General features: G+C 34.9%; 1 protein-coding gene across 14 annotated transcripts in view; it reads left to right on the top strand.

Moving 5' to 3' along the window:
- LOC127881390 (trichohyalin-like) overlaps positions 1-20,079 on the top strand; it is a 150,458-nt gene that overhangs the window by 13,090 nt on the left and 117,289 nt on the right. For 11 of the 14 annotated variants that reach the window (XM_052429184.1, XM_052429180.1, XM_052429178.1 and 8 more), the window contains exons 1-3: positions 162-334; positions 5,905-5,952; positions 19,945-20,064. In XM_052429184.1, coding sequence (XP_052285144.1) covers positions 302-334; positions 5,905-5,952; positions 19,945-20,064 — 201 coding nt within the window. In that variant the 5' untranslated portion in view covers positions 162-301. Of the gene's footprint in view, positions 1-161; positions 335-5,904; positions 5,953-19,944; positions 20,065-20,079 lie in introns of those variants that run through there. The other 3 variants (XM_052429177.1, XM_052429182.1, XM_052429183.1) reach the window with 3 other exon arrangements.

Here is a 20,079-nt window from a genome sequence, read left to right as displayed (position 1 = left end):
TTTATTATTTCATTAGAGAATACATAGTAATAAAACTATTTATTTAACGACTTAAATATATATTAATAATAAAAGTCATATATTTATTTCAGCATTGAATTTTTTAATCAATTGAGTACGGCGCATTAATTGCGTTGACATGTACATGCATGATTGTTTATAAATGGCCGATACGGTGCGCATGTTAAACTGACAGAGGGCAGATCAAATGATTGGTGGGACTGTGCCAAAAATGAAGGAGCTTGTGATTTATGTGATATATTTGCGATAACATCTCATCGGGGAAGCTGTGATAACAGCAATGGCATCGTCTGCAACACCGACGCGTCTTTTGGTAAGGAATTGTACAAAATAAATGGTCAAGTCGCGACTTTCAATAGCGAACTGTGCAAAGGCATGTTTGTTTTGCACTTATCATAATGACTAATGTAGCTGGAGTTACGTTGGGATAGTGTGGCTCAGTTGGTCATTTTACACTAAAATGTACCATGGGTACGGAAAAATATACTTAAATGTACCCGGCCAATTTAGAATGTACCCAAGTTAAATTACCGTTAAAAATCCAATGTCTTTAAAATCGCTACAGAATATGAAATAAAATTTACTTTAAACAAAAGCTGACTCATAATTATTTTTCTGTATGAGTTTCGATAATAAATAGGCCATTTTGCAAAATATTGAAATAAATATGAACATTATTAAATTGTAAAAAAATAAAGCGGACAACAGCCAATTTAGTGTTAGAATTCCAGGGTACGTTTAAGTATATTTTCCGTACCCAGTGTACAATTAAGTATACTTAAGATTAAACAGGATAGATTTAAGTAGTACCAAAGCCGACAATGACCAATCAAGCTATAGTTTGAATGTTTTTCAATTTTCTGACAGCATTTAACAATTATTAGAGTAACCCTGGGTTATATCGGACACCTCCAGGATAAAGACAGCGTAATCTCGATGACTCACTATTCGAAGCAGAATGCTTTTGTTTTCTTGGTACAGTAGCTTTCATGCAACTGTATGGAATGTTCAAATCTATTTTAAACCTTTTAGTCCACCAATAAGATTGCAGTTTATAAATAACGACGCATCAGGGTAAAACCGGACGTCCCAAGGCTTTAATCGGACACTCAGAAGGCTTAAATCGGACAGTTGTCGGTTGTATGTATTTTCGTTGTTGGGCTTAATCGAGATGTTATTTAAGCTGTGAAAAGTCTATACATCCGTGAATTTGTATTTTGTAGTTATACTTTACGTATATATTTGCGAATATATGGCATATTTACATCGCATACCTTTTCCCTGTTTGGGCATATCTGAAAAGCGCGCATATACAAGATATACATTGTTATTTATTGTTATTTATTTGTATTTTAGTTAATGGTCCGTTTCTTCCAATGTCTCTATTTTGCAACGAAGCTGTAATGGTTCTTGAGCTCATCTAATAAAAGTATAGAAAACACACCTAAGTTCTATAGGTCTTGCCATAGTTTGATGTCCGATAAACCCGGATAGCATTTTACAAGCATTTACTACCTGGGGATTAGCGGACAGTTTAAGTTTTCTTATTTTTTTACAATTTATATGTAATGTTTGTTATAGTTTTCTTATGTTTTTCAGAAGATAAATATATCAGTTAAAATATTTCGTTTTCTCACAACGGTATTCACTCATTTCACAACGTACCATTACTTGTAAAATAACCGTTTCAAATGTTCCTGACTCTCAAATTTTCGCCAGGGTGAAGATGGGATGTCTCCCCAAACGTACTCGCATCTTCCAATCAAAATCGCCGATTTATTCCATCACCCAATCGGATGATTGGTTACATAATACTATGAAAAGGTATTTATAGAATGTAAACAAAGCTCAAACAGTTGAATGCGATGTCGTTTTGTATGTAAATGTTTGACTTTTTGTGGTTGTCCCATAAACTCTGTGTGTCCGATATAACCCAGGGTTACTCTAATAGTTATGCATCGCACTTACTTCCATTTACATTTTAAATTATAGCTAATTTTGAGGCAATAAAATGGGAGCAATCTATTGGTACTAGTAGAGTGATTACGGATTTTCAGAATGAAATGGTTTCTGAAGTTTCGTTATATAATTTAATTTTAAAAGCCAGCACTGTCCGAAGTTTCTCTACACTGTCATTTACCATTTTTAATGTTTTATGGTAAATATTGCTAAAGACTATTTGGGCCTTAAGAAGTCTTACTTTGGTAGGCAACATTTGCAGTGTTTTCGAATTTAGTTAGATAACACCAGAAGAAAACTGGGATTTAGTTGTCATTATAATGGGATTTTCTGCTGAGCTGCCCTTTTGACAAAATACTGCGCGTCCAGAGTGCCCTTTTGACAAAAAAGCCCCCTGCCCTTTTCAAATCCTAGCTCGAGCACTGTTTATAATGTTGTGATTTTGAGACTTGTTTTTTTGTGTGCTGACTGTATATTTATTATAAAACATCTGAGCTTCAAGCCAGGTCCCTTATTAGTCGTTATTGATTGATTGACTTATCGTTAACTCTGAGTTTGGTATTTCATATCATTGAAAAATAGAGCAAAAAAGCAAAACAACAGAACACAAAAACTCTTAATAATTTCATGCTATATTTCATACGTATCATTTGATCAATGCTGACATCGAGGCGTTACAGATAATTGGAGCAGTGGCTGTTTTTTCTGAATTATGTATTTCTTGTTTGATTTTTTACTGCCTTAGTTGGACATTGGAAAAGTTGTGTAATCTGTGCACCTGACAAATTGCCCAACAATACATCAAAGATTGATAATGATTATAGATCAATACATTATGTACATAAAGCATAACTTTTATCAGCATAAAACACAATATCACGCATAAACCATCAAGGCTAATTATCACTGCAGGTGGCAGTGTTAGCAGAAATCCATCGATTGTACTTGTGTGAAAGCAATTGAGATTTTTATTTTAAATAATTTTGGGCCTTTAAAACGATCAGTTACATTGACTTTTACATTGAATTCCTTTATCTTTTGTAAAAATAACAAAGCAGACCAGATAATTGTAGCCAAGATAATGAACTAATGATTGTGAAGAAATAACTCAAGATTTTTTGTTTGAAAGAATGCCAATATACACAATTATTTTCTAATAAATGCTTCTTGTTTAAATATGATTGCGAAAACTGACTTGATTTTGCAAAATGTTTTATTATTTTACTGTTTTAAAACGCAATAAGGAAGAAATGCTGCAAAATATTTAATTATATTGTTAACATGTAAGATGGTTATGAGCTTGGATTCATTTTTCGTCCAAGTTGATATTTAACTGATTAGATTTTTCAAATGGGCTTACATTGATAATTGCGTTTTGTGAATTGCAATTTTTATGAAATGCGTTTTTATTTGCAGACATTTTACATAAGATGGTCATTGTTTTAAATGGAATTCATTAAATTATAATAATATTCCAATTATTTTTTTTAATTTGATATTTAAAACTAGAAATGGCGCGGCAGAGGCCGACGCATATCCCCATGCCGGTTGATAATGGGGCCATGCATAGTTGAGATTGACCGTATTGTCATAAGATATGTTCAGTATCAATTTGAAGTAAGGCGGTGTAGAAATGAAGAATTTATAGTAAAATGCAATTTTGGGTTGTCGTGGTCTATGTGGGCGGGGGCGCCCCAGGGTTGGTAACGGGGCCATACATAGTTGAGATTGACCGTATTGTCATAAGAGATGTTCAGTATCAATTTGAAGTAAATCAGTGAAGAAATGAAGAAGTTATTGTAAAAGGCAATTTTGGGTGGGTGTGGTCTATGTTGGCGGGGCACCCCAGGGTTGGTAATGGGGCCATGCATAGTTGAGATTGACCGCATTGTCATTAGAGATGTTCAGTATCAATTTGAAGTAAATGGGTGTAGAAATGAAGAAGTTAATGTAAAATAACATAAAAAAATGAGTGAAAATTTCTGGCCTGGCCCCACCCTAACCCCCATAACTTTTGACCCAGGGGTCAGATCAAAATTCCAAATAGTGCAGGGTCGTACATATGCTCATAGCTACCATGTGTGTAAGTTTCAAGGTTCTAGTGCTTATAGTGTAGGAGAAGATAGTGGCCAGGACGGACGGACAGACAGACGGACGGCAGAGATGACCACAATATCCCCACGCTTTTCAAAAAGCGTGGGGATAATAATTAAATAAACATAACAACATGCCTTACATGTAAATAAGCACCTTTCGTATTCTTGCAGACTTTATCAATTAGCTACATGTATATATTTTTTCTGAGCAAATTTATCCCATTTAAGGTTTCATATTTTTATCCTAGAATAAAAGGGAATAGAATTATGTCAACATAATTATACTGTCAATGTAGTATAAGACGTTGAAAATAAAAATTCACTTATTAAGAAGAAATAAAGTGCTATAATGGTACAATAATTGTTAATCCACTGCAAATTTTTTTGTATACATATGCCTGTTTCACCATATGCACTCCAAGGTTTCAAAATTGCATGGTGCCATAAAGATTATCTCCTCAATCTTGTATCATTGTGTCATGTATCATTGTGTCAAGGTAGAATGAATAGTTGACTCTTTGTCTGTCATCTAATTTTTATTGTGTAGGTCTACATTTTTGACACTCTTTTGTTATTGCATCAATACCTTATATCGATTCTGTCAAAAAGAGCCTATAAATACGCAATCTTTGAACGAACCAAATTTTATAGCATACATTTTTTGCTTTACAGACTGCAATGTGAGAATTTCATTTGAAATTTATTTTATTATTTATTGCAACAAGAAAATAAGACGTGCCAAAATTATATGATTGATTTAAATTACTTTTAGATCTCTTCTGATAATGTTAATGATGGTATTAATATGAAATTGAGAAACCACAGATATTATCACTTTATTGAATGTATTGACAAGACTTATGGAACAACGTGCAACAGAGTTTCAATCATTACTAATAAGGATCGTGGCGTAGTAATATTTGTGTCACAATTATTTTTTCATTAAAAATGATTAAATAAAAAATGGTTGTATAAAAATCAGTTTTAGATGAGGTTTTGCGAGTTTTTGTGACAATAAAGTTCTGAAATATGACTGAGCTTACCTGGGCATAACATGTTTGTAGTATGTAGTCAACATGCAGTTTTTTAATATTCTAGGTCATGGTCCACTCATGGTCATCAATCATATGGCAATAGATTGTCATTTTTACAGAGGCCATTAAAACTTATAGGGTGATTTCTCGGGCAATAAAACAATTTTTCTGATATGCGCCCCATTACAAATTTGATTTGCCTTCAACACATTAACTTGTCCAACAGCTCAGTTAGTGGCGAGCTGAACTACAAATTGGAGTACATGTATTACAGGTTTTATCCAATCCCAGCCACAAACCTTGTGAGGATATTGGTGATGATATTAAATCTACATTATTTCTCCTCCTATATATGATTCAAGTGGGGCAGTGTTCACTCACAACCATAAGATTGTGCATTTAGATCTGGTTAACCAGTTAACTCAAAGTGTGACTTGGACAACTGACTGAAATACTGTTGAAAACGCTGCAAGACTAAACTCAAAATAAACAACAAAACATGGGCATTTTTTAACCCATTTATGCCTAGCGTCTAGAAAAAAGGCCTTGGCAAACAGTGTAGACCCAGAAGAGACGCTGTATGATGTGGCGTCTCATCAGGGTCTTCGCTGTTTGCTTAAAAGAATTTCTGTAAGAAATATTCTAATTATAGAAATAAATATACTAGACATCCCTAATTTAGGAAATAAATTGATCCAATTTAGAAGAATGGGAGAGTCCACTAGGCATAAATGGGTTAAGGTAAGCATGTTTATTTTTAAAGACTGAAGGGGTAATATTCTGATTGTTTCAAGGTGGACCTCCAAGTGAGAGACAACATGCTGCAAGGAATTGTGATCTTGGTAAGGTCGGGCGACCCCAATATATCACATATACAAATATACAAACATTATGACGTGTATAGACCCCAACCCCCGCAAAGAAACCCACAATATAATCATTATTATATTATAAGTTTTGGCAATTCAGCTAACTCTGTATTTGCATGTAAGAATGCTCAAACGCAATCTAAGAACTTAAGTAAATTTTAAAAATTCATGCAATTGTGTTGACTTTTTAGCTCCCTTGATTGTTCAAGGTGAGCTTTTATGATCACTCTTTGTCTGGCCTTTTGCAGTGTGATTTTTTTCAATCAACTTTTGGCTTGTTAGCACTTTGTTGGTGTTTTGCTCAATCTTCATGAAACTTTTCAGAATTTGAATCTTTGAATTATCTAGGTCTAATTTGAATGTGGGTCATGTGCGCCAAAAAAACTAGGTCACCATTTCAATTAAAAAATAAACAACTTGTTGACACTCAAGACGCCTGATATATGACTCACATCTAGATAAAACTTAGCCCTAATGTTTGTCTTGACAATATCTGTGTGCCTTTGAATCTGAGATATGTGTGTTTAAAAACATAGTTACCAGGTGAAACCTTGTTTCCACTCTTAAAGCCACATTTATGTCAAGAAACCAATTCATCATGCATGTACACAAAATAATTTTTTTACCATTCTAGAAGCAACATTTCATACTGATAAACTATGGCCTTAATGTTTATCTTGACAATAAATTGACCTTATGCTTATCTAGGTCATGTACGCAAAAACACTAGATCACTTGGTTAAATGCGAGAAAAGCTTGTTACCGCTCTAGAATTCACATTTGATAATTAACCTTGATGGTCAGAATGTGTATCAGGAAAATATCAAGGCCAATCAAAATCTGGGTCAGGTAGGTAAATAAACTAGGTCACCAGATCAATTTTACCACTCTAGAAGCCACATTGATGACTCAAATCTACGAATATAATACGCACTTTTTTACCTGCCGATTTTTTCTTCAATTAGGGGGTGCATATAATATACGAGTTAAGAGCAGAAAAAAAATTTTCCTGTGCAAATTTTCAACTTAATCGCTGTTTTTCCCTTCGCGGCAAACATTTTCGCGGCAACCATTTTGAACTACACCTTTACATCAAAGGGGTGCAACAGGGCTCACGCTGTCGTTCGCAATTTGAGTCATTTGCGAAAATATTGAGAATTTGGCTCAATAAAAATCTTATTTGTGAAAATGCAAAAATCTAGTAAAATTTCATTGAAAACATCCGCCATTTATATATGGGACTGGTTTTCTATATTTGTCTCTTTGTTTTAATGAAAGTGTTCGCAATTCGAACAGTAAACGAAACCCGGTTTGTACCCGTTTATGAGACATCGCTTGACCTTATTGTTATTGAAGTGCGCATGGGAGCTGGCCAATCAACATTGAGCTCACTTACACATGAAATGACATTGTCGAATGAAACGTGAGAACGGGAGGAGCTATCGGATCATTCATGCTCAGACACTGTCTACTTTAAATACACAGTTAATATCGTTGTCTGCCTACAAAATAGCAACTGGACGCTAAGTCATATAAAGAGATTAGCAAATGAAAAAAAACAACTGACAGTTCCCATAAATAAATAATTCTTAGCTGACCACTATTTATCTTTCTACCGCATATTTACCATATCTGAAGTAAAAAGTGGTTATTAAATAATTAGTTTTATGATGCTAATTGAGTCTATTACACCTGTCTGCCGATTGCCGAATTAAATTGAAAGGTGATATTTAATTAATTTGTTTTTTACTCCCAAACTATACTTAATGACAGCAGCGTATTTTAATTTAAGAGATCATGAAAAACACGAGCGGTTTAATTGTATTTTAAGTTATATTAAAGTATCGAGTTTGTAACACTTCGGAAAAGTAATTTAACTAGACAACTTTAAAAACAGAAGTAACCATTTTGTCTATTTATTTCTTTATCATTATAATTATTATCGTCCCGAATATTGTCAAATTGAATTAAATGTGAAAACAAAAAACAGCGTCTCTGCTTCTTTCTTTTGTAATTATGACTGCTTGACCCGGATGTCAGCAAGGGGCCCGTGTGTTATCGGTAACAATCAATGGTAATATAAACAATAGACAGAGATATTGATTATGCAACTGTCACAACAACAGCACTATAACACATCCCGATCAATATACCGGGGTATTACTGTGGAACAGATAGTTGACAACACCAAATTGATTAGCTATTTTCAGAACACAAAAATATATTGACACATTTTTTCAGAAATGGCCGATTTCGGACACTGATTGTTTAAGTGCGTATTTTACTCGGATTTTCAATTTTTAGCGGTAATTTTTGACCAAACTCAGGGATGCGTATTATGCATAAGGGCGTATTATATTCGTGGATTTACGGTATCTACGTGGTAAAGGGTGAACTACGTATCGAAGTGGTTAAGGGTTAAATACGTATCTAAGGGTTAAACAAATGTCAGGTGAGCGCTTAAGGGCCATCATGACTCTCTTGTATCAGACAAAGTTATATTTTGAAAAGTGGACTTTGCTTTTCTCAAACATTTTTTAGAAAAATATAAACACTGCATGAAATACCCCATGAATATACTGGCTGCTTGATATTAATGCATAGACACTTTTGCTGCTTGTGACCTTTATATGGCAAAGAAAAAAAACAGTAAAAAATCATTACTAGAAATTAGAAATTAATATTCTCACTGAGATTTAAAAACCTTAAAAAATACACAGAGACCTAAGGAATTTCATTAATTTAAGAAATTTTGTAACAAGCTTGGTATAAGATGTTCTTGCTTCCGTGACTTAAAATGCAATGTTAATAATATTTAAATTCTGTTGACAGGCCTAATAATTATTATAGAGCCTTTTTGAAATGGAAGTTTCTTTAAGGTTTCTGATAATACAAGGAGCAGTGGGGATACAATGTGGGAAAAAAATGTCTGGCAATCAGATTTGTTCAAAGTATACAAAACATAACACAATCATGAAAATTGCCACCTTTTTGTTAAGATACATTTAAAAGTAGACACATTTTCTACTATCTGTGTACACAATCAATATTGACAGACCAATTTCTGTCCTGTTGAATCTTTTCTTTGCAGCAAAATTAGCGGTTAATTATTGGCAACATGCTGGAAGTGAAATCCACTTGAAAATAGATGTCCATTGATTTGACACTAAAGGTTTTCTTATGAATCTTTAGTTTAGGCTTGCATGAGTTTCAGCTTGTTCTTGTTGTTAACCCTTTACATGCTGGGAAATTTGTCGTCTGCTAAAATGTCGTCTGCTGAATTTATAAGATTAGCATTTTCTTAGATTTTTTTTCAAAGAATACTATCACAATAGCAAACAGTTTGGATCCTGATCCTGTTCTGTGGCGTCTCATCTGGATCTAATCTGTTTGCAAATGCCTTCACAATACGGTTCCAGCACTGAAAGAGTTAACTTTGATATTTTGAGCTTTTATATTTTTTCTTTTGGATGTCATTCTGTTTTTATATACTATAAACAGTTGTAGAGGCACTAGACCATTTACTGATTTAGCTCTGGTTGTGCTTTTTGGAAGTCAAGGTGTTTTATATACATGTACATTATAGAGAATGACATTCAGACCATTTTCTTGAAGTGAATAACATTCTTTGTAGGGGTTGTAATTTATTCTTATGGTAGTTTTTAGCTCGACTATTATATATGAAATATATATAGTGGAGCTATCCTACTCACCACGGCGTCGGCGTTTCTGTTAGCGTGCAAATGTTAAAGTTTTCGTACTACCCCAATTATTTTCATTGTCCCTTGACATATTGAGTTCATTTTTTGCATACTTGTTTACCAACATGACCCCAACCTATAAACACGAGCAGACAACTCCTGAAGCATTTTGTCATAAATATGGCCCCTTTTCCACTTAGAATATGCAGCAAATGTTAAAGTTTTCATACTACCCCATTTATTTTCATTGTCCCTTGACATATTGCTTTCATATTTTGCATACTTGTCTACCAAAATCACCCCAACCTATAAACAATAGCAGACAACTCTATTAATAATTTTGTCATAATTATTGCCCCTTTTATACTTAAAATATGAATATTATTGATAAATCTACGTGTATGTTAAAGTTTGCGTACTACCCCAAATATTTCCTATATCCTTTGACATATTGCTTTTATATGTTGCATACTTGTTGACCAACATGACCCCAACCTATAAATAAGAGCAGACCACTGTATCAAGCATTTTGACATAATTATGGCCCCTTTTACAGTTAGATAATTGAACATTTTGCTTAAATTGCCATAACTTCTTTATTTAAGATCACATTTTATTATTACTTTAACAAAACAACACTTACCTGATTACCACAATTGATTCCACCCAAACAATACCCCACGCCCCTATCCAGAATCCCTCCCCCCCCCACCTCCCCCCATACCCCCCTCTTACCCGCCCCCCCCACCCCTACCCCCCCCCCCCCAATTTTTTTTTTAAACATCATCAAATAAATTACCACACCCCACATTATACCCCCCTCTCACCTACCCCCCCCCCCCCAATTTTTTTTTCCTTTTTTTTTTTGAAAGATTGTCTAATAAATTATTGAATATGAACAATTTCCCCATGATGGCTTGTGTCGGTCAATAGCTATACATAGCTAATGTTATACTGTTATTTATTGTTAACCGACTTGAAATAAAAGTTTGTATCTTGTACGTTATACTGTCAAGCACTCAAATAGTCGAGCGCGCTGTCCTCTGACAGCTCTTGTTTAATTAGGGTTCCTTTAAGATCTTCTCACAGTGTTTCTGCTATTTGGAAGACAAAATGATAAACTTGAGCCATGACTTGTTTTGTGATTTATTTTTTGTTGTTTTGTTGAAAAAACTGTGTGAAGTATCTTATCTCTGGACTTAACATTTTACTAAAATAATGTGCACAATTATTTATAATAATCTTTTTAGCTCTTTCAGTGCTGGAACAGAATTTTGAAGGCCTTTGCAAACAGTTTGGATCCGGATGAGACACCACAGAACATGGCGTCTCATCAGGATCCAAACTGTTTGCTATTCTGATAGTATCTTTGAAAAAAAATCGAAGAAAATGCTAATTTTAAAAATTCAGCAAACAACATTTTAGCAGACGACAAATTTCCCAGCATGCAAACGGTTAAATACAATGGATTTTTTAAGCAATGAAGTGTATCAAATGTTCTTATCAAGTGTTAGCACCTGAGTAAAAGAATGAAAGATATGGACTTTATAGACATTACTGCATTCCAATGAGATTTATTTGAATTACAGTGAATTTGAAGCAGCTTGAGAAACAAGTCAGTCAATTGATATCGCTTGATTAATTTGTTTGTCAACCATAATGAATTACTCTGTGGATGTTAGAGACATACAAAAGTTCTTATCCTTGCATTCCATTTCAAATAGTTTGAATTACTTTTGAAGTGGAAATCAATGCTTCTGGGAGCTCAGTGATTGGTCAAACAATTACCCATGACTCTTTCAAAATTTTGTGTTTACAAATGTTTAAAAAACAACAGGGCCAATGGTGGAGAAAGGTGCAGCTAGGTGGCAGCAACAAGGAGAACAATGTCTAGTGCCCCAGATAATTATTTGGGTAATAGGGTTTTCACCCGTTGATTTTGAAAAATAGGGTGATTTCATTCTTGAAATAGGGTGAAATGAGATATAAAAATGCATAGTGCAAAAACATTGCTTCTTTAGTTTACTTCTGTCGAAGCTGCACACTTGTATTGATTCAATAGAACTGTAAAGTATCATCATTAACTTTAATAAACTGATGTTTCATAACATCTTTAATCCTTGAAACTGTCCATTATATAAACTTGAAAAAAAAAAAGGATAACACAAATTATTCTGCACTTATTGGCTTTTGCTTTCTTGGTACGAAAACATTTGCATTTGACTGATATTTTGGCGCAACAATCGCAGACTTCTTTCGACCTCTCTTATACTTTTTATTTTGCATTGTAAAAAAAGCAGAAAGTAAAGACACTTTACAAAGACATGTACAATGCACAACGGATTAAGTCAGATTTAAAACGCATGTATGTTGTGGTAGATAATTTGGTCAGACGCTTTATTTAACAATAAAATCTAGTCCGCAGAGCATTTGAATAACTTTGACTGTTTTCCTGCTCTGTCATCCAGACATTTGCTGAATGAAAGCGTCGCCGCATTACGATTATAATTCCAAATAGAAAATACCGCAAATGAGCAAAGCATTTTCGATTGAAGCTATTTATCGTACGCATCAAATTCGACGAATTTGTGTAAAAGTCAAATCAGTTGTGTTTTCAATAAGCATGATATTGTATTTCTTTGAGTTTTTAAACATTTTAATAGGATGAAAGACGCAGATATTTTCGCAGCTTATCTGGGGCACTGAATGTCCGCTTAACCTAACCCTTTACCCCTTAGATATGTATTTTGAAGCATTTTTAGTCTGTTAGAAAGTTAAATTTAATTAAATATCTTTCTTACTAAATTCTAGTTTCAAAGGCTTCATTGCCAACCCTTAGTAACTGATGAGCAGCAAACAGCATAAAACCTGAACAGACTGAGAGTTACTCGCAGGCTGTTCTGGTTTTATGCTGGTTGCAAAAGCCATTTTCACTTTGCTTCTTATGGGGAAAAGGGTTAAACAGTTTTAATCAGATCATCATGAAACCTGGTCAGGTTTATGGGCATAATATCTTAGCTAAGTGTGATAACCATTCAGATTGCAATGGTATCTGCTGTATTAAGGCCCTTGAAATATGGAAAACAAGAGCTGTGTTTGTGAAACACAATGCCCCCTAATGCGCGTTGAAGCCGCACAGCAGCTATTTTAGAAACAAGGTTATATTTTGAATGGAAATGTCACAGTGACCATGACCTTTGACCTAGTGCCCTCAAGCCATGTTTGATTGTAAATCTCAATGAGATGCATGCACATGTGAAGTTTAAAGAACATTTATCCAAGAGTTTTCATTTTATTAGCAAGGTTAAAGTTTTGGGACAGGCTCATACAATGACAGACAGACAGACAGAAAGGCCAAAAACAATATACCCCCTGATCATTCGATCTGGGGGCATTATGAATAAAGTTTTGGGACAGACACACACATACAATGACAGACAGACAGACAGACAACAGGCCAAAAACAATATACCAGTACCCCCTGAGCATTCGATCTGGGAGCGTAAAAATGAACAATTGATACCTTGTGTGCCCTCTAACTCTGCGGTAACAGTTGTGGGCACATAATCTCCACCAAGTTAGACAACCAGCCATATTGCCTGTAGCAGTTTTGAATTATGGCCCTTGAAGTATTCACAATTTTCTAAATACATGTCTGCTTTCTTACAGTAAGCTTGAATACAGAGTAAGCGAGGGCTTGAAGTTGGGGCTTGAATACAGAGTAACAGGGCTTGCACTAAGAAATAAATTTTGGAAGTCCTGACTTCCTGCCCTTTACTTATGGAAGTCCCACTCAAAAATGTTGGAAGTCCAAACAACTTTAATGTTGATGTTAACGGAATATCAACTGCATATATGATCACAAACTCTTCCCATCCATTTTGGGTCATTTTAATTCTGTGAAAGTAACTAGATATATCATGCAACAAGGCGGAGACTACCCTAGGCTTTAAAAATAGGGAGAAGTTTGGAAAATCAGGGTATAAGTTTGTGCAAACAATATCGACTTAAAAGACAAAACATGTTAATTTCAAAACTTTTATTATTTCTATCATTTTACTATGTTCATTCTAAAAACAATAAATTCTCAATAAAATCTACTTAATCATAACACATTTAAGTCATTCAACACATTTAAGTAATTTGAGATATGTGCGGTTGCACCTTTTCATCACATATTTATTGTCATTTTATTATCCTCATCCCTATGACTGCATTTGCAACAAAACACAATCTTAATGAATGGTCATGATGGAGCATCTAGCATATCAATTACTGTTTATTCGAATACTATACATGTCCGAAATATGTACACTTAATAAATGCCTTACCAGTTTAACTTAAATAATCCAAACTTTCCATGTTGTTATCTGGTTTAACAAACCTTATCAAATGTTTGTCAAATCCATTTAATGTTTTCTCCATTATTGAACTAACCTTACTTGTAATTTGAATCACCACTTTAAACTGAATGCGGGTTGAATGTTACAATAGGTCAGCCATTTGCAATGTCGTAGGTCATGACGTAGCAATTTAATTTTACTCGGATAATTTATATCTAATCCAGGAAATGTGTTTTCTGAATGTTTCTGACTAGTAAAATGACTTGTTAGTATAGAAAATGAACTGTGATTCCAGTTTATATAAGATGGTTATTACTCGTAATTATCGGTGGATTAACAAACTGAGAAAACTCGCGGGGTCTAATACGGTAGTGAATCTATGTAATTATTTAAACTTTGATTAGTTTTGTTTTTCTTTAATTATTTTTGCCGTCTTTCTTTTATCGTGCCGTCTGCCCAAAACCAGCAGTTATCTCCTAATCATTAGACAACATACGGCACGCGCAAAGAGGCACGAGTGTGTTGTTCAAAGAGGCACGAGTGTGTTGTTAAAGCAACCAATATTAAGTGACTGCTTTGTAACGGTCAATTTGCGATCCGCGCGGGGGGGGGGGGGTAAATTGTGTAACCGTTAGATAAACAACACACAATAAACTTGATAATCACCTGCGGGCGGTAGCAAATATAAGGAGGCGGAGTTTAGACTGATCGAGACATGTGCAAAACACATTGAGTCGGCAGAAAGCAGTGTTGATTGAAGTGTTATTTTAATCGACAACTTACGTCACGGGTTGCTATTTTCGGCGTATGACCAATTTTAAGGAAGTACAGTGGACGTCATGGGCTTTTGTTATCGGCGTATGGAAACAATTATCGGGCGTAATATACGGCCGTACGCCGCTTAGTGCAAGCCCTGGAGTAAGCGAGGGCTTGAAGTTGGGGCTTGAATACAGAGTAAGCGAGGGCTTGAAGTTGGGGCTTGAATACAGAGTAAGCGAGGGCTTGAAGTTGGGGCTTGAATACAGAGTAAGGGAGGGCTTGAAGTTGGGGCTTGAATACAGAGTAAGCGAGGGCTTGAAGTTGGGGCTTGAAAGGTTAAGGTCGTTGCTACTAAAAATATACAAATGGTTTCTGGTCAATGACGTCTGTTTGGAGCGACTTATTGCATTCAAATTTTGTCTGTAGGTAATTTAAATAGAACAGGGCTTACTCCGCCATTAGCCAATGGCTACAAATAAGGAAAATTGGCTACCAAAAAATCAATTTGACTGCAAGGTTTTCTGCATTATCACCCATACAATATTCAAAATAATAAGAATTAAGACATATAGAGGATATTTGTTGGATCCGGTGGATTATCGCTTTTAATTCACGAGTGATCATAGAAAATAATATTTTCGCCACGAGTGAAAATATGTATTTTCTATGATCACGAGTGAATTAAAATCGATAATCCACCTAATCCAACAAATTTTCTTTTTATTTCATGTATTTTTCACAGTTTATATACATTGTTCAAGAGTTTAACTTAAGAATTTTGCTGGAATAATGACGTCATTTCGTCAAAAAAATGATGTCATTTCACAGAAACAATTAAAATTATCGATAATTTTCACTGATAATTTTCACAGTGTGAAACAGTGAAATTATCAGTTTTAATTCACTGATATTTCTCTATAAACCACAGGAAAGAATTAAATAAATAAAGGTTAATTTGGTTACAGAAAATTTTGAGCCAGAGGGAGTCCTGATGGAGACCTAGTATATGAATGCGATTGGGACCGTTGAACCAGAGCTTCTGACCAGACTCAGCCATTGCTGGTCAGGAGCTTTCTGGACGCTTTTTATGCCCCCGGATCGAAAGATCGCGGGTATATTGTTTTTGGCCTGTCTGTCATTGTATGTGTGTGTGTGTGTCCCAAAACTTTAACCAAAACTTTAACCTTCTTCATAACTTTTGCAATATTGAACATAGCAACTTGATATTTGGCATGCATGTGTATCTCATGGAGCTGCACATTTTGAGTGGTGAATGGTCAAGGTCAAGGTCATCCTTCAAGGTCAAAGGTAAAAAAAACAACAAAAAAACTTTAACCAAAACTTTAACCTTCTTCATAACTTTTGCAATACTGAACATAGAAACTTGATATTTGGCATGCATGTGTATCTCATGGAGCTGCACATTTTGAGTGGTGAAAGGTCAAGGTCATCCTTCAAGGTCAAAGGTAAAAAAAAATCAAAGCGGCGCATTAGGGGGCATTGTGTTTCTGACCAACACATCTCTTGTTACTTTAAAGTCACACAAGGTTTGATGTTCTCATTAGCCAACAGGGTAGCTCCATGCAGTTAGGGCTGGAGCTACACTGGGGTCATAAGGCATAAGCATACCTGTAGCCAGGGGGGATGCCGTTGGGTGCGAACGCTTTTGGTGTGTTCGCACCCAACATTTTTTTATCAGTGACTAAGTATGGTTAATGAAAGTGAAATTTCATATAATAATGATTTTAACTTCAGTCTCTAAATACAGATAAAAAGTCACCAATAACAATCTTTGATGGGAAAATTCGCGCCCCCCCTTTTCAAAACCCTGTCTACGGGCCTGATAAGACCCATTTTTACACAATGAGGGTAAGGAGAAGGTAATGACTGATCTAAAAATGGTGTAGCCCGATCAGTGAAGTGGTTCAGGTATCATATTTCTCTGAGACAATTTTTTTGTCGCTAATTTTAGCAGGCGAGTTGAATTAAATACCCCTGATTGGTTAATGGAAACTTTTGTTATTTTTTTTAACACATATATATTATAATCCTCTGTTTGTTAATCACTGTTCAAAATAAATACTTAGGATAAATTAGATCTGTAAGATTAATTATTCAAAGCGAAATTAGTGCAAGTAAATCTCTAAATTCTAACAATGGTCAACTTTATAGATAATAGAAGAAGACATGATAGCCATTTCTAAATTGTAGCAAAAAGTGTTTCCCTTTTTAACATCCCCCAAAAATATTGGATTAAAATTAATTAGAATGATTTTGTATGGATAATTATTCATCAAAAGTATTTTTTTCCACAAAAGTTAGTGAATGTGTCTGAAGTAATTTGAATAAGTAAGACTGCATTTGTAGCAAGGGAATTGTTAAGTATATATTCCGTCTACATACTGATTTTCAAATATCATCAAATGGATTTCTTTCAAATGAAATAGTTTTTAGTGGAATAATTGTCATAACATTTGATGCCCGTTATTTTTTATTTTTTTTATTAGACAAAGGCTTTACATCGTATTGAAGAACAATGTATTGGTTCACCTATAGATCCTGGCATTAGATCATGGAAAATCAAATACTTTAAATATAATACAAAAATCTCCCCAAAAGATCTTAAATAACGTAACATGTAAAGTAAAAGTTGAGAATCAATTTAATGATCATGAGCACTTGAACTCCATAAATATTTTGTCTGTTTTTATCACCTCTTTACAAGATATGGGTTTGTCCATAAATAAATAACACAAGCAGGAGTGCTTCATTTATAGGGGGTCTCCAAAGATGGTGATGTTTACATTACTTATTTGTACAACAGGAAAGTAAACACTTGGAGGGATCTGCAGAATTCGAGCACACTTCACATGTCCAATATTTTAAGTAGGCCACTTTAGAGTGCTTTCGTTTTATTTAGCATGAAAGTATCAGTAAATCCTATGATAAGTTTTAAATACAGTCCAACCCCTACTTCCGGTCACCCCTCATCGCCGGTCACCCCGTGTAGGCGGCCGGTCTGTGCCGCGACCGTCGATAAACACTATATAATGTACCCCTCTTAAGCAGTAACCCCGTTTCTCCGGCCAGCGGCCAGCAATTTTGCATCCCAAATGTTAAATTCCCCCCAAATGAGTGGTCACGCGCAAGTACATGTGTAAGTCAGTCATGTACATTGGCAAAATTATACAACGCAACGGCGAAAAAATCGATACGTACTTCCAGTCTGCGGTTTAGGCCATGTAGTACTGAAGCGTGTTGTGTGATAAACATTTTGACAGCCAGTTTGCAAATTGCAATTAATTAGCGGCGGATTATCGGGTTATCGGGTTAAAAGCAATATGCAACTGTTTGATCTTTTTATTTCCGCACATGCGAATATCACCTATTATTACTGGAAAGGAGATTCTTAAGTTATAATTTATTATTTGTAGCATATACTATTTCAAGCACACATTTATGACAATTATCGGCTAATTAAAAGTTAAAAAGAACAACAAAACTTTTAACCGAAATCAACTGATCTACATGTTCTCTGTGCTACAAAGTTTTTATCCAAAAATCAATACACGCATGCTTTCGAACCATGGGTTTGGCGTGACATTGTACATTGGTGCATAATTTTCGTGCGCTTTTGTCGGGACAAAGGAAATACACGATGCTAGAATTTGTAAACGTCTGGTTAACATTAAACAATCTGGAGTGTGTTTCGGATTACAAATTATTATTCTCATTTGGGAATAAAACAAAACATACATTTGTTTTATATTAACAATGATTTCAATATTAATTTTGATAATTCCTTTACGCGGCGAAAAAACGTTTTTATAATATTATGTATGAAAAGCACGATTACCAGGAGGGTTACACCCGGTTGCCATTATCAGTCTCTTAAGTAACTGGCCACGATTTTATCGTGAAGGAGATCACTGTCGGGACCAATTCGTGCGGTAGGTATTCAAAGCCATAAAACTGCAATAAACCGATTAAATTATCAATTTATAGTGACACGGGAATTATTCACGCATAACTGATTCACAACTGTTCCCATCTTAAGTGCATTAGAGCCATACAACGCGCATTGTGTAAACAATGAATCATGAGAATGATTCTTTTTCATTGACTTGATTTTGATGATGATGATATTGATGATGATTAGAAAGATGAATAGAATATTTTTTTGAATGAAAATGTTGTCTTATGGCTGATTTTAGAAAGGAAGAAATAAAATTATTTTAAGTCTATACATTGTTTAGTACATGTACACATATTTACCATTTTGTTTATACAAAAATTGAACAGTTGGCCATGCACTCATCAACTCCAGACTCCCTATGACCCAACCCCCTCTTAAGAGGCCACCCCGCTTAAGCAGCCAATTTGGCTGTTTCTCTTGACTGGCTGCTTAAGAGGGGTTGGACTGTAATCAAAGCTGAGGCTAAGGGTATTTGAATATCACTTTCCCCCTTAGAAACAAAGTGAAAATGGCTATGTGCAAACAGCATAAAACCAAAACAGCCTGCAAGTGACTCTCAGTTTGTTCAGGTTTAAAGCTGTTTGCTGCGCATCTGTATCTAAGGGTTGGAAATGAAGCCTTTAAAACTTGTATAAAGTTAGAAAAGTCTCTAATTATATTTAACTTTCTAAGGGACCACTAAAGGGTTAAGGTATTTTAATATTCCTCATTTGTTATGGGATATCATAGACCTGAACTTCGAAGGAAGATAAGCTTGGCGTTTCTTTTCTTTTGCAAATAAATCTCAGTCTTTTTATCTGTTATTCATCTCTTTTGTTTAGAAACAGGTGACCAAAAGTTTATACAATACAGCATTATGATACAAGACAACACTTGACATTTGTGAGCATTATAATTGAGTCCCATCTTAATGCTCCCCATGTACAAATCATCAACATTTGATAATAATGCTATAAGACTGGATAGCAGAATAAGTTGCTAAAATCTTTAACGCAAATTTTTTTGCCCAATTTGGAAAAGTACTGGTACCAGCCCAATTGGGAAAAATTTGCGCTAAAAACCCCTGAAATTGTGAAAATTTGCGTCGTGAAGTGTTGGGAAATTTGTTGTTGTTTCCCATTTTGGAAAGTGCTGTTTTCCGGTACTTTGTAAAGTAAAGCTGCTTTACTTTTTCTCTGTTTTGTAGGAAAGTCCCTCGGTTCTTTCGACAGAGATTGACCGTCGGCTAGAAGAAGATGGCCTCAATCCTGAATGTCCGTCTGAAGAGAAACTCTTCTATATATGGAGGCTGTACCAAACTGCAGAGGTGATATACTACTAT

Source organism: Dreissena polymorpha, chromosome 5 (assembly GCF_020536995.1).
Source record: "Dreissena polymorpha isolate Duluth1 chromosome 5, UMN_Dpol_1.0, whole genome shotgun sequence".
Classification (NCBI taxonomy): Eukaryota; Metazoa; Mollusca; class Bivalvia; order Myida; family Dreissenidae; genus Dreissena; species Dreissena polymorpha.
Note: the sequence above shows the minus strand (reverse complement) of the source record. Positions and strands in the feature narration are given on the sequence as shown.